Here is a 24,843-nt window from a genome sequence, read left to right as displayed (position 1 = left end):
TTTACAGAAAAATGAAATGGAGGCTTCGAAATGAAGACTTCATGTGAAATCTCTACCAAAAATTTTAAATTGGTTCTATCCTTATGTCACCACTTCTAAAAGATCAGCCATGTACTATAGACTTACTTTTATTCACAGCAGTTGGCAACCTATTCAAAACAAAGTTCCTTGGGTGATCAGAAAATCAATCGTGAACAAACTTAATTGGCTGTAAAACTCTTCTCTTAGAATAAAGAACATATATATATTTTTAAAGATTTACTTGTAGGAAGACCTGTCCGTTTGGCTTCACTCTGTTTAATTCATCCTGATATCACAGTCCTGCTTCTTTGATTTGCCGGTTTTAATGGAGTAAATACCATCCTTGTCCCCACTGCACCCAAAGATAGTGTGAGAATGGAGAGGTTTCAGGCTCTCAAGAGTTGGAATACAATAGGGTCAGGAGAAATGTTAAATAGTTGTAAATAACCAGCTGTCTTCTACTTCACTGACCACAGAATGTGAGAAGATGTACCAAAAATTCGGAAGGGACTTATGGTACATATGCTAAAAGCATTACTAATGGGTTATGCCAATGGGTTAGGATGACTTATGGGTAGATAAGATTCTGTGAGCAGCATTATGCAAAGTGCTATGCTCCAGTATTTCTGTGCAACACCATTTATTTGAAGAAATAATTTCATAACAGATTTTAAAACATTCTCTTACTAAGGTAAATGGTTCAAATATATTAATAATGTTGCTTTATTGAATGCTTACTTGCTTTCAATGCCAAAGTTAAGGCTCTGCATGCCAAAGAATGAATGTACTTGGTTTAATTTGTAAGCCTAGATGGCATTATAGTAATATTGCACTGATTAGAATTAATCAAGAACACCAGAACAAATGTATGCTAAGTCTGAATTCTAAAACTTTAAAGTAATTATATTGCTTTTAAATCTGTCTAATATTTACTTGCTTGTCTGTAAATAGTATAATAAAATCAGTATCTCAAAACCAGATAATATAGTTGAGTCATTCAGACTGTTATCAAACATAAGTCACTGAAGAAGCAATTCAATCCATAGAGAAGTTTTCTAATTAGCATATTAATTATTTGCAAATAAAAGGTGATTCCAAAGTACTCCAAGGAACTTGAAGACATTGTAGTTTGTCTTCTCATTCTATGTCTCCTATGAAATATTTTTACATTATTAATTTCCAGTGATCTAGTGGAAAAGATTTTGCTAATCAAAGGAAAACTTCAGCCCAGCTTCTGCCATTAATTATCACATATTCTAAATTGGTAGACCCTGAATTAATGAGGCCCAGGCTTCTTCTAACTGGCATGCATTAAAATAAAAGCTGGACTTGATTATGTACTCTTGTGAAGATTGAAGTATATATGCATATTGGCTGCCAGACAAATAAATTTTCAAAGTATGTAATTATCAATGTTATGTGGGCTTTGCCCCACTAACCGTAAACATCTTAATTACCTTCTACACATGACTAAGAAAAGGCTTCTACAAAGATTCAAACTATTGCCTATAAGAAATAGAAACCCACCACCCCCCCCAAAAAAAACAGATTCTAGCAAAAAGAAAATAAAAAGTAGAGACTTGGTCTATTAAGTAATCTTTTAACTTCATTGCTAAACTGTCATTGGGCTGTAATTAGGCAGGTCAAGTTTTATTTTTATAGAGTTTTTGATATCTCTAACTCATTTGCTGTTAATGCCATGAGGGGATGGGGGCAAAAAGATACAATATCCACACTGTTTTGTATTCTTTCCATTCCCACTGTCTAATCGTCTGGTTCTTTCCTTCTTGAATAACCATACCTGCTATTTTAAAATTCATTGTCTATGTAGGCCATTACTTTCTTGTCATTTTAGTTTACTTTCCGAGACCTACAGAACGAGCCAGCACATCCGATTACTACTTGCCATGTGGTTTTCTTGTATTTTTTTGGGTTTTTTTCGGTATGCGGGCCTCTCACTGTTGTGGCCTCTCCCGTTGCAGAGCACAGGCTCCGGATGCGCAGGCTCAGCGGCCATGGCTCACGGGCCCAGCCGCTCCGCGGCATGTGGGATCTTCCCGGACCGGGGCACGAACCCGTGTCCCCTGTATCGGCAGGCGGACTCTCAACCACTGTGCCACCAGGGAAGCGGTTTTCTTGTATTTTGACTGCTCAGAAGTCAGCGACTTTCCCACATTTCTCAAAGTTGTGCTATACCAGGCCCTTTCCTTCCTTTCCTTGAACTTAACAGCCATTTATCACCTTAAGAATCCAGTTTTTTGCATCTAAGGTCATGTTTGGAATATGGGTTTTTTTTCATTTCATATTTTTAGATTAAAATCTAAAATCTGTATATCATTAATTTCAACTATATCAGATTCTTACCCGATATAATACCAGCATGTTAAATTACAAGAAGACATGTATGTCCAGTCCCATTTTTGCAAGGGCACTAATGCTACATTGAAGCTAGGTCTGATTTTTTTTTTCACCTGAATAAAGTAAAGATGATTTTCAAAACTTTAACAAAATGGAAAGGGGAAAAAAACACATAGATTGTATGAATGAGTCTGTCCTCCAGTGACCTTTCCTTTTTGCCCGTATTCTTCTTGAGGCAGGCAGTGGGCATAAAGCTTCTGCCTTCTCTGTTTCTATACTGTTTCTGTGAAATACAGAATCGAAGTCTACACAAAGGCAAACAATTGGCAAACGGACTAATTCTGATTTTTAAAGTGCTTCTATTCTTTAATTTTAAGAGAATTTGACTTGCTTGGAGATGCCTCTTGAAACATAAAGAAGTATTTAAAGCCTAAGAGGTAACCAAGCTATCTTTTGCAGACTTTTGCAGGCTGCTGTAGATGGATTCTACACTTGCAATGCAAATAATAGTAACAATAGTAGTAATAATAACAGCTAATACTTATTAATACCTACTGAGTGCTAGGCACTGTTTTAAGTGCATGCAATGACTCATTTAATCCATATATAACACCCTATGAGGTAGTTACTGTAATTACTCCCATTTACAGAAGAAGAAACTAAGGTACAGTGAAATCAAGCATTTTCCCCAATTCACAGCAATTCAAACTCAGGCAATCTGTCTCCAACACTGATAATCTTAAGCACTATGCAATCCTGACTATTAAGAAGTATTATATGAGAATTGCTAAGTTATATATTCAACAGTGTAGAGTTTGTTGGAGTTTTTTTAACTATAGAATTTCACAGAGAAATCTATCCCTTTAACACCAAATATGAGTGGATCATGGTAATTTTAGTAATTTTGCATATTGAGTTTTAACAAGGATACACCCTACCAAGTTGGTACAAAAAGAGCTGGGTTACAGCAAAACTACATGTTCTACCATACTTGGAAACTCTGCTTAAATTTGTACCACTTTAAAAGCTTATTACCAGCCAAGCAGAAAAAAATATGAAATACTTGACATTTTGGTATCTGCGATATTAAAAAGAACTAGTATTTAATAGTCAAGTGGCAACAGCTTGTAGAGTTTGCATACAACATCCACAGGGATCGATTTTTCTTTAAAATGGCCTTTAGGAGTCTGCCTTTTAAACAGCTGACACCTCCATTCTCTGCATCCCTCTTTCCTGCCAGCACTGTGGGCCACACACTGAGTGCAGCAGCAGATGTGTAATTCTTCACTGCAGGATTTGTCTACACAAATAATGGAGAGTGTGGGAAATTAAGAAAAATGTAATTTCCACTGAATCAACTTCAGTGTAATATCTACTAGATATTCATTTCTAGAAATGAATAGATGTCTTTAGAGGGCTTTTCTCCATATGGTCTCTCAGTCCCCTTTATGTACCATCCACAAGAAGAGAGAAGAACCGTCGTTACCTAATTGATCATCAGTCATTCCACACCTGTACCAAGGCCACATAATGACAAATATAGCTACCTGGCATTTTTCCAGCATGACTAATTGTCACAGTACTAATTCACTCACCTGTGGAAGTTTCAACTTCCCCAGCCTGCTGTCAAGAAGATGCATAATAATGGAATAAAGGTTTAAAAATGCTGAACACTGTGAAATATTACACTTATATTGCAACAGAAAACTTCCACTTAAACATGTGTTGGGTGGCTATAATTATTAATTGCTGAGGTTTAAAAAAAAAAAAAAACTGGTCATATATACATTTACCCGGTAGAAAAATAGGACAAAAGGGAACAAATCTTTTCTGACATAGAGGGAAAAAAAAATACTGATCAGATTACCTACAACCTGTTTCTTTATCTGCACATATTTATTAACTGTACCAGCTTAATTACTACTCTGTTCTACATTACAAAGCCCTTCACTTTTTTATTAATATTATTTAAGAAAATATGTTTTCTATATCAAATAGTAAGATGAAGGAGTAATCTATTGGATTTTTTTTCAAGAAACATGGGAAAGTTTAGGAAGGAGATATAGGCATGTATTACTTAATTTACATAAGATATTAAACCAAATTGTGACATCTTTGCCAAGCACTCTGGCCCAAGGATTTGTTTCAAATGCTAGGTTGTGTTTTTGAAAATTAGTATTCGTCATGGAAAATTATTACCGCGATTATAATAGCTGACTTTTCTGAAGATCTTGCCGTCGATTGCCCTCACTGTGGTATTGAGGTATATCTGATGTACCTGTGAAAATTACATAGAAACTGTTGGACAAATTTTAATATATATACTTAGTTGCCTATGATACAAGTAATATTTAGAGAGAAGAGCCCACCAGGATTTCCTAAAGAAATTTGAATAGAATTGTTCATTTTATTCTTTATTCTGTTAAATACAAATTCCACAGGTTGTTCATTAACCCATCCTGTAGTGTTAATTGGGTTGTATGAGGAAAAACGTTTCCTGGTCAAGTTTGGGAAATACTGGACTAAATGCAGGCTTATCATCATTGCTACAAAATTTCACTTCAGAAACATCAATATGTATAAAAAAATTTTTTTAAGACAAAAATCTTCAAAAAAAAAAAACAAAAAAAGAAACCTCAATATGATAATGAGCATCCTGAAGGGAAGGCATTAGGTCTTTTCCAAGCTTATCTGACCCAGGCTGTTCCATCACAACACATCTCGGAAGCCAAGAGTCTGCAGAACAGGCTTCTGCCTCCACATCACAGGTGCTCGATACACTGTAGCGAAATTTCAACATTATCCACTTTCAATTGAATCAAAACTGTCTGTGATATTCTTTCATGAGGATAAATATGCAAATAGAATCAGAAACACAAACTCATTTCTTCTAACCAGATCTCAACCCATATACTCAGAGGTAAAAGAGTAGTGAAATAATCCACTCTGGCATGTTGACCTATAGCAAGGCTATTACTTAAAACAGGGTTTTTAAGTGATAGAAAAGGAGAGAGAAAAACAGCAGCTTCCTACTCGGAACACACCTTGCATTTAGCATATCTGAAAGACTGTTTTCCTCATTTCAAAACTGATAGACAATTTATTTTTTGTTGTTTTGCTATTCAAATTTATGTCCTCTTTTTTTCCCAGAGCTTATTTGCTCTAACGCTGAATTTTAAGCACCTCTAAAAATGCTTAATATGTTATTATTCTTTCCAGATATCCTCTGAGAGCCAAGCCAAGAACATTAAGGAAGAGAGGAGGAATGAGGCTGGATACAGTGCAGTGAAAAAAGACACTTCAAGGAGAAGGGCACCCACTACTCAGAGACTGGACTGTGTCATCAAAATGAGAACTTACCGATACTTCTTGCTTCTCTTTTGGGTTGGCCAGCCCTACCCAACTTTCTCAACTCCATTATCTAAGAGGACTAGTGGTTTCCCGGCAAAGAAAAGGACCCTGGAGCTCTCTGGAAACAGCAAAAATGAGCTGAACCGTTCGAAAAGGAGCTGGATGTGGAATCAGTTCTTTCTGCTGGAGGAATACACAGGATCCGATTATCAGTATGTGGGCAAGGTAGGATTCCACTGGGCTCTTTGACATTCTGGTTTTAAAAGCTTGAAGAAGTTACTTCTCATAAATAGATGGGGAAGATGTGAAATATTCCCCCAGTACAGTAAGAATTGTTGCTTATCTGGTAAGACTTTTTTTTTCACTTGAGTAGTTTCAGGAAGACTGTAGCGAGAAGCTGAGAAATGTTAGCACTGCAACAAAGAAAGAGAAATGCTTCCGTTGAAAACGAAACACCTACAACCAGCCGCATAGGATTATCATAAATCCTTGAATTTTTACTTTAGCTTGAAAAATGTGGTCCAGCTATTCCATAAAGTAGTATGTATTGAAAATAGGAATAGAGTGATTAAGCTGTAAGGAAAAGAAGTTTCCTTTTTCTCATTGTGAAAGGAAACATTCTGAGCTTTAGTCCTTTGGCCACGTTCAAATTAACTATTTTTTAACTCTGCTACCTACAGTGCCATCCATTCTCTGACCAAATGGAGCCCTTTGTCCTCAAAACCCACCACGGCCTTAGATTTAGTTGTTACTGCTGTTGCTGTTTTGTCTTATCTCCCATAATTGGCAAGAGCCAGGCATTTCAAAACTTATGATTTAATTGTGGCAAGGTTCACAAAAGAGAAAAAATGATTATGTAAAGGTGCTATTTCCAAATATCATCTGACCATTTTATTGACTCCAGAAAGTAAAATGAGGACGTATCGCTTATTACAGCCCTTCCAGATTACTGGCGCTGAGTCAGGGAAACAGCTTAGTTATACTGTCATCATGAGTTTTCACTGAAATTTTATCATCAGCTACATTCCCATTGCAGAATATCTGCATCCCGCAAATAAGTGAAAAAAGACAGGGACACAGGTTTGTACTTCGTAGGTTCTCTGTCTCAGAACATGGTATTGATAAGAAAAATAATTGTCATACATCCTTTACGTAAACACACTGGGAACAAACATAATAGAGATGATAAAATGTCTTTATGATTACAGCTACAATTTTAGAACATCTATATTTAGATAGCACTCAAAAAGCATAAATTTTACAGATTCCAGGGGCTGCATGTTCACACTTCAATCTGTTATCAAATATCCCTGAATAACCCCGTGCCAATATTCTCTTTAAGCATTTACCACAATAAATGAAGGAAAGCCATCCATGGCTTGGGCTGAGGTAACCAGGCATCGTTCCAGTGAAGTGAATTATTAATGTGGAATAAAGTAGGAGAGGAAATATTCAGTGAAGGGATGAACATCAACACGGATCCCCAAGGGTCTAACCTTGTATTTGCTATGAAATTCACATACTATGTGACTGCTGAAGACAGTCCACTTACTTGTACTTCACTCCATTTCCTCTGTGAAATTTGAATAGCACTACACTGGCAAGGCTAAAAAATTATTGTAAAAAATAACAATAATCTTATAATCTTTAAAGCACTTTCTACAATACAAATAACATTATTGTTATAGAAGATTAAGTTTTTTAAAGTGCTGTATTTAAATAATTGATCCCCCCTTTCTTTTCTTTTTCTTCTCAAATTGTGATGCCATTTTACATAAAAATACATGTATTTTTAAAGAAAGGCCAGGTAGGGCTTCCCTGGTGGCGCAGTGGTTGAGAGTCCACCTGCCGATGCAGGGGACACGGGTTCGTGCCCCAGTCTGGGAAGATCCCACGTGCCGCGGAGCAGCTGGGCCCGTGAGCCATGGCCGCTGAGCCTGTGCGTCCGGAGCCTGTGCTCCACAACAGGAGAGGCCCGCGTAACGCAAAAAAAAAAAAGAAAGGCCAGATATTTCAAAATACTAGAAGCAACAATGGATAAAACCTCAGAAGAATCAGTTTTATGATTATAATTGTGAGAGGTAATATTGCCACGGGGAAAAATTGCGAGCTGTGGAGTCAAGCAGATCTGAGGCTGCATCGCTGTGCTGCCAATTGCCAGTCGTCTGGCCCACGGCAGGCTATTAACCTTTCCAGACTTTACTTTCTTCATCTAGAAAATGCATGGAGCAATGCCTACCTACGGCATGGAGCTGCAGTGTAAAGTGAGACAAGAACTAGTGGCTGGCACGTAGTAGGTGCAGAAAGAAGTTATTGATGAAAACTCCATTGTATACACTCTATTAAATCTGTCTGTAATGCGTGGAAGTGGATTACTGAATTTTATATCATTGAAAAAGTAAAATGATATAATTAACGGATCTCTCAGTGGCTGGCAAATGTAGAGGATTGTGGGAAAACCCCTTCACAATCACAGCTTCAGTTTGATTCGTTGGATTTGGATATTTTATCGGCAGCAAGATAAGTTTCCCTTCCTCATCATTATCTGCCCCTGCCCCACCTCCTTGAAGTTATAACCCATAAAAAATATACACTAGAAAAAAAAAAGTCAAGGGCAATAATTGAAGTTATTGTAGGTGCCAGCATTGCTACATCAGATGTATGTAAGAGGTGTTCCTGAACTATTGATAAGGCATTTTCCTGAATCTGTCTTTGGACTATATGTTTTATCAACAGACAAAGGGATTAGACTACAATTTGTTTTTTACCACAGTTAAACGTAGACAAAAAATAAATACTTAAAAAGAAAAAAAAAGGTTCGTTTCTCATGTGGCAACAGGTTGGTCCACTTTTAAAAGATTTGGCGTACCTGATGAGATTATCCGAATCCACAAGGTCAAGAAATTTGGGGGGAAAAAAAAAATTAGACTATAGCAGAGGTTCCAAAACTTTCTTGGTTTGCAATGCCTGTAACATCTCGATAATTTTTTCACAATGCCCTTAGGCCAAAAGAAATAATTAGGCCCAAACAACTTAATACGTATTTATGTTCTAACAAATAAATAACTAAAATAACAATTAATAGAAAAAATAATATTTTTATTTCACTCTTAAATAACCAGTTACTTCCTAATGGAATGTGGGCAGGTATTGGACACTGCACAACTTCTCAGATTGGACACCAATCCCTGGTTTCCTTTTCCACATTGATTTTTCACATGGTACTTGCTTTTTAACACAGGCACTGTGGGAAACCCATCTTAATAAATATATGACATCATCGAAAGGAATGTAGCACCACCTGCTGTTGAAACTGTGATCTACTCTGAGCTAGTAATTCGCAAGATGTCTGATAGCTCATGTTGCTGTATTTCCCTCAATTTTTTAAAATATTTCCTGGTGCTGCAGTGAGTTCCCTGCTGCACACCAGGGTGCCTTGGTGCACACTCTGGGAACCATAGGAATGTGGCTAGATTGGTATATAAAGGTGTACAAAGGCTAATAGAACCTTAAATTGTGTCATTAGCCCTACTAAATAATAGCTACTTAGAGCCTATTCTTGAGACCTAAAACTGAAAAGGTTGATCTGTACATGTAACAGATAGAAGCATTAACTAAGGAAAAGTAATATGGTTGAGCAAATACACTTAAAGTAGAAGAAAGAAGTTTTTACATTATAAGCAGCTGTTTATATGTGTGTTCCTTGGTTCCAGTTATTTGGAGGTAAGTCAGTAGGGATGACAGTGACTTCACAATGGGGGAAAATGTGAGAATGGGTGTGGGAGCAAGAGGCTACCTGGTGTAGAAGGAGAAAAAGAAAGTCACATAAGCATCCAAGAAGCAGCAGAAGATGGAGTCTGGAGGCTGGAGTGACAATGAAGTGAATATACAAGATCATGCTTTAAAATTGAAGCACAGGGACTTCCCTGGTGGCACAGTGGTTAAGAATCCGCCTGCCTATGCAGGGGACATGGGCTCGAGCCCTGGTCCAGGAAGATCCCACATGCCGTGGAGAAGCTAAGCCCGTGCGCCACAACTACTGAGCCTGCGCTGTAGAGCCCGCAAGCCACAACTACTGAGCCCAAATGCCACAACTACTGAAGCCCGTGTGCCTAGAGCCCATGCTCCGCAACAAAAGAAGCCACCGCAATGAGAAGCCCAAGCACCGCAACGAAGAGTAGCCCCCGCTCGCTGCAACTAGAGAAAGGCTGCGCGCAGCAACGAAGACCCAAAAATAGGTTAATAGCCAAAAATAATTAATTAATAATAATTTAAAAATTGAAGCACAAGCAAAGGTAGCAAGACCTTCCTTCTCATACTGTCTTAATGCTCCTCAGCATTGTTCTGTGTCCAGTAAGATTAACACAGAAACATGGACATGGCACAGCTGGGGAGGGATGCACTTGTAAATACAAGTGAGGAAGGCCAGTTACAGCTGAAATATTGACACCCAAACTCTGATTTATGAGACAATTCTCAACACCTCTACATACCTGAAAAGGTGGTGGCAGGTAGAGGTATCAGAATAGAAAGAAGTGGTCTTATATTGGGTAAAAGTTTGTGAGCGTAAGATATAGACGTGGATACGGATACAGATAAGGAAGATGCTATTTTCTGAAACAGGGGTCCCAACCCCTGGGCCGCACGGCCTATTAGGAACCGGGCCACACAGCAGGAGGTGAGAGGCGGGCGGGGTGGTGGGGGGGGCGGGCGCGCGGGGAGCGAAGCTTCACCTGCCGCTCCCCATAGCTCGCCTTTCCGCCTGAACCATCTACCGCCCCCTCCCCCGGCCCACCACCGTGGAAAAATTGTCTTCCGAGAGACCGGTCCCTGGTGCCAAAAAGGCTGGGGACCCATGTTCTAAAATACATAACCATTTGGGGGAAATTTTATGCTGATTTAGCATAAGCGGCATCTGTGTCTGGGAGCTTGTTAGAACTTTAGACTCTTAGGCCCCACCTGAGATCTACTGAATCAGAATCTGCTTTTCAACAAAAGCAGAATTTTAGGTGAATTTTATGCATATTAAAATTTGAGAAGTGCTGCTTTTAACAATATGTACGTTGGCCTGGGTCTCACTTCCCCAGAGATTCTGATTTAGTTGGTTTTTAATTAAGTATTTATGATCCGAATATGTGGCGAAACTTGAGAACCATTGCCCTAGGAGAATATTATTGGCAATGATTATAATTAGATGTGGCAAGCTCAGTGATAAAATGGGCATCCCCAAAGTATTGTTGAAATATAAAGGAGAGGGGTCACCTGGGCTCAGGGGTTCAACAGAGCTTCCTAGAGACAATGATGGTGTTGGGACCACATCTTAAGGGAAGAACAGGTGTTAGCCCATCTGGCAGAGGGAGAATTACCAGTACTTCCCAATTAACTGGTTGCAGAAGCCAAAGGAGAGAATGCAGGAGGTTCAAAAAGTCGGAGATTTCAAGATAGAACAATCAGGATAGTGAGAGTGTCACTGATGCTGGCACAGAAAACAGAAAGAGGTACATGTTTTCTTGTCAAGGGCTAAAGGAAAGAGTATTTGATTTTATGCAGAATCACTTAGATTATCTTTGGCTTTATGTAAGCTGAATAGAAAAATAAGAGGGAAGCATTGTAATTCCACATTTTCAGAAAACCCCATGCCCCTTCTTCCAGCTTTACATAATATAGCAATTCCTTGACAATAGCTGGTATATAGCCTAAGATTAAATTCAATAAGAAAAAAACATAGGTAGATATAGATTAGATTTTGAAGACATGGTTATTCATTAATATAAGAATGAATATATTTAAAATCTCAAAACTATGCACAATTTTAGGCAAAAGATTCACATATTATCATTAAACAGCCCACAGCAACACTTAATTTCCTTGTCTCCTCCATTTTATTGTCTCCTCACAATGTTCTTAATCCTCTCCTTCCACACAATGTATAGGTAAAACTAGTCTCCATTAGAGGCCATTGAAATGCTTCTATTTTTAGCAGCATATCAAGAGATCTGTTTTTGTGGAATTTGATAAACCATATATTTCACAGATATTTTCTGATGTTAGCTTTTTGGAAGTTGGTGATGGTTTCTTATTTTTTTTCAATCTGCAATTTTTTTTATTCCTAATATGATTTATCTATGCCTGCCCTCTTGGTTTATTTATTAGTCTTGCTCAAAATCTTCCTATGTTGTCTTTTCTTTTTTTTTTTGAAATTTTGAATTTTATTTTGTTTATTTTTTTATACAGGAGGTTCTTATTAGTCATCCATTTTATACATGTTAGTGTATACATGTCAATCCCAATCTCCCAATTCATCCCACCACCACCCCCACCCCCAGCTGCTTAACCCCCTTGGTGTCCATACGTTTGTTCTCTACATCTGTGTCTCAACTTCTGCCCTGCAAACCGGTTCATCTCTACCATTTTTCTAGGTTCCACATATATCTGTTAATATACAATATTTGTTTTTCTCCTTCTGACTTACTTCACTCCGTAAGTAGATCCAACCACATCTCTACAAATGACCCAATTTCATTCCTTTTTATAGCTGAGTAATATTCCACTGTATATACGTTCCACATTTTCTTTATCCATTCATCTGTTGATGGACATTTAGGTTGTTTCCATGACCTGGCTATTGTAAATAGTGCTGCAATGAACATTGGAGTGCATGAGTCTTTTTGAATTATGGTTTTCTCTGGGTATATGCCCAGTAGGGGGATTGTTGGGTCATATGGTAGTTCTATTTTTACTTTTTTAAGGAAACTCCACACTGTTCTCCATAGTGGCTGTATCAATTTACATTCCCACCAACAGTACAAGAGGGTTCCCTTTTCTCCGCACCCTCTCCAGCATTTGTTGTTTGTAGATTTTCTGATGATGCCCATTCTAACTGGTGTGAGGTGATATGGCATTGTAGTTTTGCTTTGCATTTCTCTAATAATTAGTGATGTTGAGCAGCTTTTCATGTGCTTCTTGCCCATCTGTATGTCTTCTTTGGAGAAATGTCTATTTAGGTCTTCTGCCCATTTTTGGATTGGGTTGTTTGTTTTTTTAATATTGAGCTGCATGAGCTGTTTATATATTTTGGAGATTAATCCTTTGTCTGTTGATTCGTTTGCAAATATTTTCTCCCATTCTGAGAGTTGTCTTTTCATCTTGTTTATAGTTTCCTTTGCTTTGCAAAAGCTTTTAAGTTTCATTAGGTCCCATTTGTTTATTTTTGTTTTTATTCCCATTACTCTAGGAAGTGGATCAAAAAAGATCTTGCTGTCATTTATGTCAAAGAGTGTTCTTCCCATGTTTTCCTCTAAGAGTTTTATAGTGTCCGGTTTTACATTTATGTCTGTAAGCCATTTTGAGTTTATTTTTGTGTATGGTGTTAGGGAGTGTTCTAATTTTATTCTTTTACATGTAGCTGTCTGGTTTTCCCAGCACCACTTATTGAAGAGACTGTCTTTTCTCCATTGTATATCCTTGTCTCCTTTGTCACAGATTAGTTGACCATATGTGCATGGGTTTATCTCTGGGCTTTCTATCTTGTTCCATTGATATATATTTCTGGTTTTGTGCCAGTACCATATTTTTTTGATTACCGTAGCTTTGTAGTATAGTCTGAAGTCAAGGAGTCTGATTCTTCCAGCTCCATTTTTTTCCCTCAAGACTGCTTTGGCTATTCGGGGTCTTTTGTGTCTCCATACAAATTTTAAGATTTTTTTGTTCTAGTTCTGTAAAAAATGCCATTGGTAGTTTGATAGGGATTGCATTGAATTTGTAGATTGCTCTGAGTAGTATAGTCATTTTCACAATATTGATTCTTCCACTCCAAGAACATAGTATATCTCTCCATCTGTTGGTATCATCTTTAATTTCTTTCATCAGTGTCTTGTAGTTTTCTGCATATAGGTATTTTGTCTCCCTAGATAGGTTTATTCCTAGGTATTTTATTCTTTTTGTTGCAATGGTAAATAGGAGAGTTTCCTTTATTTCTCTTCCAGATTTTTCATCATTAGTGTATAGGAATGCAAGAGATTTCTATGCATTGATTTTGTATCCTGCAACTTTACCAAATTCATTGATTAGCTCTAGTAGTTTTCTGGTGGCATCTTTAGGATTCTCTATGTATAGTATCATGTCATCTGCAAACATTGACAGTTTTACTTCTTCTTTTCCAATTTGGATTCCTTTTATTTCTTTTTCTTCTCTGACTGCCGTGCCTAGGACTTCCAAAACTATGTTGAATAATAGTGGTGAGAGTGGACATCATTGTCTTGTTCCTGATCTTAGAGGAAATGGTTTCAGTTTTTCACCATTGAGAATGATGTTTGCTGTGGGTTTGTCATATATGGCCTTTATTATGTTGAGGTAGGTTCCCTCTATGCCCACTTTCTGGAGGGTTTTTATCATAAACGCGTGTTGAATTTTGTCAAAAGCTTTTTCTGCATCTATTGAGATGATCATACGGTTTTTATTCTCCAATTTGTTAATATGGTGTATCACATTGATTGATTTGCGTATGTTGAAGAATCCTTGCATTCCTGGGATATATCCCACTTGATCACAGTGTATGATCATTTTAATGTGTTGTTGGTTTTTGTTTGCTAGTATTTTATTGAGGATTTTTGCATCTACATTCATCAGTGATATTGGGCTGTAATTTTATTTTTTTGTAGTATCTTTGTCTGGTTTTGGTATCAGGGTGATGGTGGCCTCATAAAATGAGTTTGGGAGTGTTCCCTCCTCTGCAATTTTTTGGAAGAGTTTGAGAAGGATGGGTGTTAGCGCTTCTCTAAATATTTGATTGAATTCACCTGTGAAGCCATCTGGTCCTGGGTTTTTGTTTGTTGGAAGATTTTTAATCACAGTTTCATTGTTCTGTTCATATTTTCTATTTCTTCCTGATTCAGTCTTGGAAGGTTATACCTTTATAAGAATTTGTCCATTTCTTGCAGGTTGTCCATTTTATTGGCATAGAGTGGCTTGTAGTACACTCCTAGTATACTTTGTATTTCTGCAGTGTCTGTTGTAACTTCTTTTTCATTTCTAATTTTATTGATTTGAGTCCTCTCCCTCTTTTTCTTGATGAGTCTGCCTAATTGTTTATCAATTTTGTTTATCTTCTCAAAGAACCAGCTTTTAGTTTTATTGATCTTTGCTATCGTTTTCTTTGTTTCTGTTTCATTTATTTCTGCTCTGATCTTTATGATTTCTTTCCTTCTGCTAACTTTGAATTTTGTTTGTTCTTCTTTCTCTAGTTCCTTTAGGTGTAACGTTAGAGTGTTTATTTGAGTTTTTCCTGTTTCTTGAGGTAGGTTTGTATAGCTATAAACTTCCCTCTTAGAACTGCTTTTGCTGCATCCCATAGGTTTTGGATTGTCATGTTTTCATTGTCATTTGTCTCTAGGTATTTTTTGATTTCCTCTTTGGTTTCTTCAGTGATCTCTTGGTTATTTATTAACATATTGTTTAGCCACCATGTGTTTTTGTTTTTTAAGTTTTTTTCCTTATAATTGATTTCTAATCTCATAGCATTGTGGTCAGAAAAGATGCTTGATATGATTTCAATTCTCTTAAACTTACTGAGGCTTGATTTTTGACCCACGATGTGATGTATCCTAGAGAATGTTCTGTGCGCACTTGAGAAGAAAGTGTAATCTGCTGTTTTTGGATGGAATGTCCTATAAATATCAATTAAATCTATCAGGTCTATTGTGTCATTTAAAGCTTGTGTTTCCTTATTAATTTTCTGTTTGGATGATTGTCCATTGGTGTAAGTGAGGTGTTAAAGTCTGCCACTATTATTGTGTTACTGTCGATTTCCTCTTTTATAGCTGTTAGCAGTTGTCTTATGTATTGAGGTGCTCCTATGTTGGGTGCATTTATATTTATAATTGTTATATCGTCTTCTTGGATTGATCCCTTGATCATTATGTAGTGTCCTTCCTTGTCTCTTGTAACATTCTTTATTTTAAAGTCTGTTTTATCTGATATGAGTATTGCTACTCCAGCTTTCTTTTGATTTCCATTTGCATGGAATATCTTTTTCCATCCCCTCACTTTCAGTCTGAATGTGTCCCTAGGTCTGAAGTGGGTCTCTTGTAGACAGCATATATATTGGTCTTGTTTTTGTATCCATTCAGCAAGCCTGTGTCCTTTGGTTGGAGCATTTAATCCATTCACGTTTAAAGTAATTATCAATATGTATGTTCCTATGACCGTTTTCTTAATTGTTTTGGGTTTGTTTTTGTAGGTCCTTTTCTTCTCTTGTGTTTCCCACTTAGAGAAGTTCCTTTACCATTTGTTGTAGAGCTGGTTTGGTGGTGCTGAATTCTCTTAGCTTTTGCTTGTCTGTAAAGCTTTTGATTTCTCCATCGAATCTGAACGAGATCCTTGTTGGGTAGAGTAATCTTGGTTTTAGTTTCTTCCCTTTCATCACTTTAAATATATCATGCCACTCCCTTCTGGCTTTTAGAGTTTCTGCTGAGAAATCAGCTGTTAACTTTATGGGAGTTCCCTTGTATGTTATTTGTCATTTTTTCCTTGCTGCGTTCAATAATTTTTCTTTGTCTTTAATTTTTGCCAATTTGATTACTATGTGTCTTGGCGCGTTTCTCCTTGGGTTTATCCTGTATGGAACTCTCTGCACTTCCTGGACTTGGGTGGCTATTTCCTTTCCCATGTTAGGGAAGTTTTTGACTGTAATCTCTTCAAATATTTTCTCTGGTCCTTTCTCTCTCCTTTCTCCTTCTGGGACCCCCTATAATGCGAATGTTGTGTTTAATGTTGTCCCAGAGGTCTCTTAGGCTGTCTTCATTTCTTTTCATTCTTTTCTCTTTATTCTGTTCCACAGCAGTGAATTCCACCATTCTGTCTTCAAGGTCACTCATCCGTTCTTCTGCCTCAGTTATTCTGCTATTGATTCCTTCTAGTGTAGTTTTCATTTCGGTTATTGTATTGTTCATCTGTTTGTTTGTTCTTTAATTCTTCTAGGTCTTTTTTAAACATTTCTTGCATCTTCTCGAGCTTTGCCTCCATTCTTTTCCCGAGGTCCTGGATCATCTTCACTATCATTATTCTGAATTCTTTTTCTGGAACGTTGCCTATCTCCACTTCATTTAGTTGTTTTTCTGGGGTTTTATCTTGTTCCTTCATCTGGTACATAGCCCTCTGTCTTTTCATCTTGTCTATCTTTCTGTGAATGTGGTTTTTGTTCCACAGGTTGCAGGATTATAGTTCTTCTTGCTTCTCCTGTCTTCTTGCTTTTGTAGTTCTTCTTGCTTCTGTTCTTCTTACTGCTGCTCTCTTCCCTCTGGTGGATGAGGCTATCTAAGAGGCTTGTGCAAGTTTCCTGATGGGAGGGACTGGTGGTGTGTAGAGCTGGCTGTTGCTCTGGTGGGCAGAGCTCAATAAAACTTTAATCCGCTTGTCTGCTGATGGTTGGGGCTGGGTTCCCTCCCTGTTGGTTGTTTGGCCTGAGGCAACCCAACACTGGAGCCTACCCGGCTCTTTGGTGGGGCTAACGGTAGACTCTGGGAGGGCTCACCCCCAGGAGTACTTCCCAGAACTTCTGCTGCCAGTGCCCTTGTCTTCACGGTGAGACACAGTCACCTCCTGCCTCTGCAGGAGACCCTCCAACACTAAGAGGTATGTCTGGTTCAGTCTCCTATGGGGTCACTGCTCCTTCCCCTGGGTCCTGATGCACACTCTACTTTTTGTGTGCCCTCCAAGAGTGGAGTTTCTGTTTCCCCCAGTCCTGTTGAAGTCCTGCAATCAAATCCCACTAGCCTTCAAAGTCTGATTCTCTAGGAATTCCTCCTCCCGTTGCCAGACCGCCAGGTTGGGAAGCCTGATGTGGGGCTCGGAGCCTTCACTCCAGTGAGTGGACTTCTGTGGTATAAGTGTTCTCCAGTTTGTGAGTCACCCACCCAGCAGTTATAGGATTTGATTTTTTTTGTGATTGCGCCCCTCCTACCATCTCATTGTGGCTTCTCCTTTGTCTTTGGATGCGGGGTATCTTTTCTGGTGAGTTCCAGTGTCTTCCTGTCGATGACTGTTCAGCAGTTAGTTGTGATTCCGGTGTTCTCGCAAGAGGGAATGAGAGCACGTCCTTCTACTCTGCCATCTTGGTGATGGTTTTCTTGGGGGAGTTTTTCCAAAAATTGATATGCTGTGCTTTTTTAAATATCATGAAAATTTGGGTTCCCTTTGATGCTCTAATGTACAGGTCCTCCTAATATGCCTTTCTCTTGAGTCGTTAATGTCTACCCGATTCAATGAGCCACTAGTCATAGGATAATTAGACAGTAATGTCTTAACAGCCCATAAAAATAAAAGTTGTCAGCCATATACACCTTTAAAATTAGGAATGAACAATTATTTGTTCCTAATTACGTAATCCAAATTCAGTCAACATGAAGCCATATTTTATTCATCTGAAAGACCATTTAAAAGATTGCTTTCTTATATTCCTTTTTTTTTTTTTTTAAAGAGCATAGACTTAGGAGTAGAGACCTCCTAAGGTGATTCAGAGACTAATTAACCACTGCTGCTTAAAAAGGAACATCAGATTAAAACATCTTCATAGCTAACACTTACTGAGTATTGTTTTGTTCCAAACACTCTGCTAACTGCTTCAGGTGTACTATTGCAATGTATCCTCACCAGTGAGTTTCCACTGTAATCCCTGTTTTACAGAGGAGTAAACTAAGGCTCAGATTGGGCCAGTACTTTGGCCCAAGATCTCTGACTGCTATAACCTGGCAGTCGACCTCTGTCTGACCTCACAAGTACTCAGTTATATTCCCTACCCTGTACATCCACTACTTCACAGAGACATTTTGAGGCACAAATGAAGAAACAGTCCTAAAATATGCTTTGGCATTCAATGATTGCATTCAACTCAATACCACAAATACCTACTGAGGACCTGCTGTGTGAAACCCAAGGGTAGAGAGAAACAGAAAAAAATTTTAGAGACTACTTTTAAAGAGCTACACAGATGTGTTGCATTATTATCCCACGCATTCTTTTTAATTTTTCTTGTTTTAATTTCAAGAACACATCAGTGTTATTCAAAATAGTTATAGGTCGGCATTTTAAAATTAGATATGCAATTAGTGGTGTTTCTGGTCATCATGATGAAAAAGTCACTTTTCTTTTTATTTCCCTTGACAACCTTCTCTAAACTTCTGTTCTGATTCAGTCACCTGCAGTAATCTTTTCTCCCTGTGTCAGGACAAATGCCTTGGGCACATCTCTCTTCTTCATCATTTAAATTTAATGCTCAGACATTTAACATTTTCATATTTCAACCGGTTAGCGTATTTAAGAGAACGTGCCTTCACTTGCTCCTTGAACGTACTTTTTAAAAATGTTTCCAGAAGTAACTTCCCAACTGTCAATAACTGGCAGTAATGCTGATTTTGTTTCCACTGTCGGCCAACTGATTCCACTTTCTTTACGACAAAAGCTTCAATTTGCTATTTTATGCGTAAGAAAATGTCCTGTGTAACAGCCGTTCTCTGAGTCTTAAACCTCCCTCTCTGCAGTCACTCACATGGAGAGCAGAAGAGTTAGAATGTCTGACCTTGGTCATAAACCCAAATGCACTGTTTGGCTACCTGGGTCACACAAGCAGAGTAAAGTATAGAAAGCCAAACAAGGACCCAATCCCAAATCCTCCAACTTCCATGTTATTATGCCTGTGGACTCCTATATCCTCTGCTTATAACTCAATTTGCTGAAAAAAATGGAGGGATCAAGTTGAACAAAAGAGAGTTAAAGGTTCAAATCCTTTCCATTCCCACTGAGTTATTTTGCCTCCGTGCTCCACAAGCCAAACAGAGCTAGAGGCTGTCAGAAGGTTATAGAGGCTCTGCATGCTCGTTATAACAAACCCGCCAGAATCTAGCCTATGGACGTTGTTAAGTATTTCTTTACTCATCACCTTAATCTGTTTATGAAACCATGTAAATATTTGATTTGCACCAGAGTTCTTCATTTTTTGTCATGTATGGGTCCACCCTAGCAGAATGGGAATATAAATATACAGAATGCCAACATCCCAGTTTACATGTCTTTTAAAATCAAAATCCCTAATTATCATTTTGATTGACTCATTTCAAAAATCAGTTAAAAATCCCTGACATATTGGCACTCAAAGGTCAAAATATTCTTAAACCACTGATTTTCTTCATTTCCATTGATGTGAATTCGTACATTATTTTAAATATGAGAAACTAAGAATATATTGTAACAAGAATTATAAATTTAACTTTTAGAGTGCCCTACCTCTAGTCAAAATTAAAAGCTGTCTTTCTAATATTCTACCCTTTTCTACCAAAAATAAATGGGTTTTGGAAGGGGTCCTGCCTTTAACAACCTTCATCAAATTTAGAGATTATATTTAGATGTTAATGTATCATTGGAAACTCAAGGATTCAACTCTTTTTGTATAGATGTAGGCTGCTGTTAGCAAGCTCCACCTTCCTACAAGTTTTTACATTGCCAGTTATTAAGATGATAATGTAATATACACTGTCATCATATATTGATACATACATCATATATATCATATCCTCATGAGTGTGCTAAATATATCAATATTCTTTGAATACCTATCTTTCCATCTAGAATTGAAGAAGATATTGAAAGAAAGTACAGAATTCTCCATAAGAGAATTAGAGGTTTTTTTCTTATTGCCATTGTTGATAAATAAGTAAAAATAACAACAGCTATTCTCAAAGGTCAATGTGAGGAATCAAATTTGAAATTATGCAGCCTGGAATAAGAAGAAAAGCAGCATGCCAAAATGTTTCACAGGAAAAATATTTATAGTTTCTTCCAGTTTTCTATTCACAAAGAACACATATGCACAAGAAAAGGGAGGCACTTTAAAAGATTAAAATGTATACACGTGTAAGATATATGGATAAATACTTGAGGCGAATTGGTGTGTTTCAGAAGACCTGAGGGCAGTAATGAAAGCATAACAAAAAGCCTGACGTATCCGTCTGGATGTGGGATTTAATGCTGACTAGAGGGAACAGAGATTGGAGTTAAGAAGGCAGCTGAAGAATTTATCTCAGCTCTTGCATTTTCAAATAGATTTGGAGAGAAAATGGCTTTCATTCATTCAACAATTATTCACCAGAGACTATAAAGTTAATAGCATGGGCAGCCTGCCTATGTTTGAGCCTCAGCTACACTGTGACTACCTGGGTAATATTGGGCAAGTTATTTAACCTCTCTCTGCTCTCCATTTCTTCAGCTGTTAAAAATGAGGGGAGTAATAAAGTTGTTGAGGTGAGGATTAATTAAGTTAATAAGAGAAAGAGCTTAGAATGAGGTCAGCATATGGTACTCACTAGGAAGGTACTAAGGGAACACCAGAATAAGGAGGGAAGGCATCCTACTATCAAGTGCATCTTCAGAAAACAGGAAAGGTGAAGAGAAGGATGAACCAAAAGTGCCCAGTTGATGATTCCACTAATGTTCAGTCTCATTCTCTGAAGTCAAGTATTATGGGCCAGAAGATGGTGCCAGAGCAGCTAAGGCAGCTGCAAACACAACTCATCGCCAGCAATTCAGAGGGCCAAGTATATATAACAGCGCAAAGTTTTCTTTATTATCCCAACCAAACTAAACATAAAATGAGCACTACACTTTATGTAATTTGATGATCCTGGTAACTTTTGTAGATCCTCCTATTAAGGCTATATATCATTTCATTTTAAAACATCATTACTTAACACCACAATTTGGAGTTTATGTTTTTGAATATTTAAACTACTGTGAAATGTTAAGAGTCTGGTTAGGTGTTGTTATTTTTTCAATAAAACTTCAATGCATCTAACAATCAAAAATGACTATCGCACTTAGGGTATAATGTTTTAAACTGGAATTATCATAGTTAAGTTGTTAAGTGGGATTTAATATCATGAGATCCTTATATTATTGCACCAAAGTTTATTATTGTGGGAAAATTACTTTTGATTTAATTGTTTAATTACATTTTTTAAGAGCTAAATAATTAATTCCTTGTTTAAGGTTAAACTTTGACCTTTAATATACTGAGTACTCTTTTATATTGGGTCCTAGGTCTAGTCTTTCAAATTAGTACTTTAGATATTGAATTTAAACCTTTGAATACTTATATCTTTATAAACTCCGCAGGACCCTAGACTACACCTCACTCATATTTTTATCCTTAAAGATATCTAGTACAGATTTTGCACATTGGAAACAGTCAAATATTACTTCAATTAAGCTGCAGGGACCACAAAAGATAAAAAACTGCTGTGTTATCTAAAAGCTGCCTCCCAATTTATTGATGTGGATGATTTGATATGGATATCATCGATCGCGTTTTGTGTTGTTGACAACTGAAAATCTAGTCTTTAAAGTTCAAGGATATATTAGATAGTAAACATATAAACCAAATCATCATGAAAGTCTTTCCACAGAAACTACCTCTGGAAATTTCACATCAAAATGACATAGGTATTTTATGATATAATAGCAGAAAACTCAAGCTTCCTTAGTGCAAACCAGAGAAATTAAAGATAACACAGTTAGTTGTATGTGCATAAACTAACAGGAAAGATAAAAGTGAAAATATATAGCAAATAATATAAAAGTTGGTTCCTTTAAGACTTTTACAAATGAAAAATCAGACATTATTTAGGATCTCAGTAGAAGAAAGTTTGAAACAAAATGAGAAAAAGCCGGAGTTCATTAATAGAAAACAAATTTTTTTCCTAAAATTCCTAAACTACACTGTGCAGATAATTCAAGTGCTCAGTAAAAGAGAAATCATTTAAGACCTGAGAATGTTGATTGCAATGATTCACAAAAAAATCAACTATACAGAAAAATGGGATAACAGAGAGAGAAAAATTCTATATAACGACTAATTCTTTTTGTACCAACTATATATTCTTCTAATCAACATATTTTGAGTTTTCACAAGAAATATAATCATTTCTGGAAAATAATCACATCTTAACTCTTTCTACTGTTTATATTATGAGTACAGTTCAGAAGCGAACATGAAAGAGGAGATGCAAAGAAAGTTCTGCTTTAAAACAGTTATGCAAAACTTTAGCATGCTTTATTGTTTTCTTTTCATAAATCGTGAAGCATAAGAATCTGGCTCATTTACTTAATCTACATCCTAGGTTTTCTTTTTTGTTTTTCCAATGAAGATAAATACCCTCCAGGAAGCAAACTTTCCCTTTAGAAATCAAGTAAAGCATTTTTTATATTTGCATCTTCTCTAAGTTTGAGATTACTGCCAAATAAAAGTGTTTAAAAATTTTTAAAAAGAAATCAATAAGGTAGAGTGGAGTATAAGAAATTACTTTATTATCGATTTGTATCTTGAGTGTTCTATCTACCCTCCGAACTGTGTGTATTCTGTAAAAAGAACAAAAGGGGGGAATCATTTACCTTGTATGAAAGCTATGATCTTGGTGATTACCAATCTACCTGCCTCTTACAGGGAAATATTGTTTTAAAATCAAACCAAGAAAATGAAGTGACTTGGGCAGACTTCAGTGGCAGTACTTTATTCAGTTTTATCTCCTTTCAACAGTCTAGACATCACTTACTTGAGTTTTAAAATGATAATGAGACAGTCAGAATCTTTACTGTAATTCAAACCATCAAATAACTTCAAAGAAGGGGAGGGTGCTGGGTGGGAGGGACAGAACAGAAAACACAACACAAGGGAAATCATCCCCTGGTAGGTGAAGAAGCTTCTTAGATTGTTTTTTAGCAGAGTTTTATTGCAGAAAATTTGTAATGAGATAGGAGCAGTGATAATATTTTTCCACATTTTATCAAGTACTACAGTTTATAAAGTGTTTTCATGTGTACAAGCATTCCTCACGATCTGCCTAAGCACTCTTTCAGTTGAGCAGAATTTAATCCTTCTGGGTGTAAGGAAACAGAGTCCCCGAGGGGTTAAGAGACCACAGTGCCATTGCCAGCAGAGTGCCAAAGGTGAAGCTGGAGTCCATGCTTTTTGACATGGTTTAGTCTACTACTCTTCCCTTATACCACATTATTACCATGTTCAAGTAGTAGAGAGTATTTCAGGCATGGTGGGCAATGGAAGAGTAGCACAGGGCTTAGGAGTTGGAGCACTTGAATTTAGGGCACTAACATCACCATGAGCACACTTTCCCTAGCATGGCCATCCAGACAGCACACATTTCTCTTCACTGATTGTTTCCCAGTTATTCTCTTAAAGAAAAAACAAAAAACAAAGCTGTTCAAATTATTTAAAAATTTATAAGCTACTCCCATGCAATAAAACTAAAAACTAGTTAATGAACTCATAATCATTTCTCTTAGAATTGCTCACCATTATTTCCTTGAGTATATGAGTGGGTTACAGAATTCAGTTTAATCATCATTTACTGGACATGTACAGGATGCTTGAGAGTTATGAATTTGAATGAGAAATAGTTTCTCCCTAAAGCAACCTACTTGTTTTATAAAGATATGGCTTTAACTTTTTAGATTCTAAGTAAGAATCTACATAAGAATATTATATCCAATATTTTTCTCTTTTTTTTCCAATATGTTTTTTACCTTTGAAGAAAAACACGTTTGGGGAAAAGTCCATTAACTAGTGAGGAGCATAATTTTTTTAAAATTTCTGCTGCTTGAATCATCATGTCTCAGATGTCTGCTTTTATCTATTAATATTTTCTTCCAAAGTGTATTTTTACAGAGAGAAAGAGAGAGGAGGCAAGGGGAGTGTGTGTGTGTGTGTGTGTGTGTGTGTGTGTGTCCTTAGATTTGGTAAGTGCTGAAGAGATTACATTATAAGGCAAAAAGTAGGATTGTAATTGGTGAGTTACAATGCCTTACTAAATCAATTTTTGACTGGATATCTGGCTCTCAGCTTGATTTACCACTGGCTTTTTTAAAATGAAAATGTTAGACTAAGCAGGAGGTCAGACTAATGTCTCAGTCTGCCAAAGACCTTGGTCTTCCAGAGCCAAGCAAAAGGCAGTAAACAACTCCTTTTTGGGGAAATAACTTCTTGCAGTGAGTAAACCAAAATGCATTTGTTTAATTGATAAATCCCAAATGAACAATAACATCTATTATAAT

At 37.0% G+C, this 24,843-nt stretch overlaps 1 protein-coding gene across 1 annotated transcript in view; it reads left to right on the top strand.

Annotated features, from left to right (window-relative positions):
* Positions 1-5,727: 5,727 nt before the first annotated feature.
* Positions 5,728-24,843, top strand: part of LOC309959517 (cadherin-6) — a gene marked incomplete at both ends in the record, with an annotated part of 56,102 nt that continues 36,986 nt past the window's right edge. The window contains one exon of the mRNA XM_082835843.1: positions 5,728-5,955. Coding sequence (XP_082691969.1) covers positions 5,728-5,955 — 228 coding nt within the window. The remainder of the gene's footprint in view (positions 5,956-24,843) is intronic.

This window comes from Leucopleurus acutus (assembly GCF_964270905.1).
Source record: "Leucopleurus acutus genome assembly, chromosome: 3".
In the NCBI taxonomy this organism is placed as follows: Eukaryota; Metazoa; Chordata; class Mammalia; order Artiodactyla; family Delphinidae; genus Leucopleurus; species Leucopleurus acutus.
The sequence above is the reverse complement of the archived record's forward strand: the minus strand, read 5'-3'. Positions and strand labels throughout refer to the sequence as shown.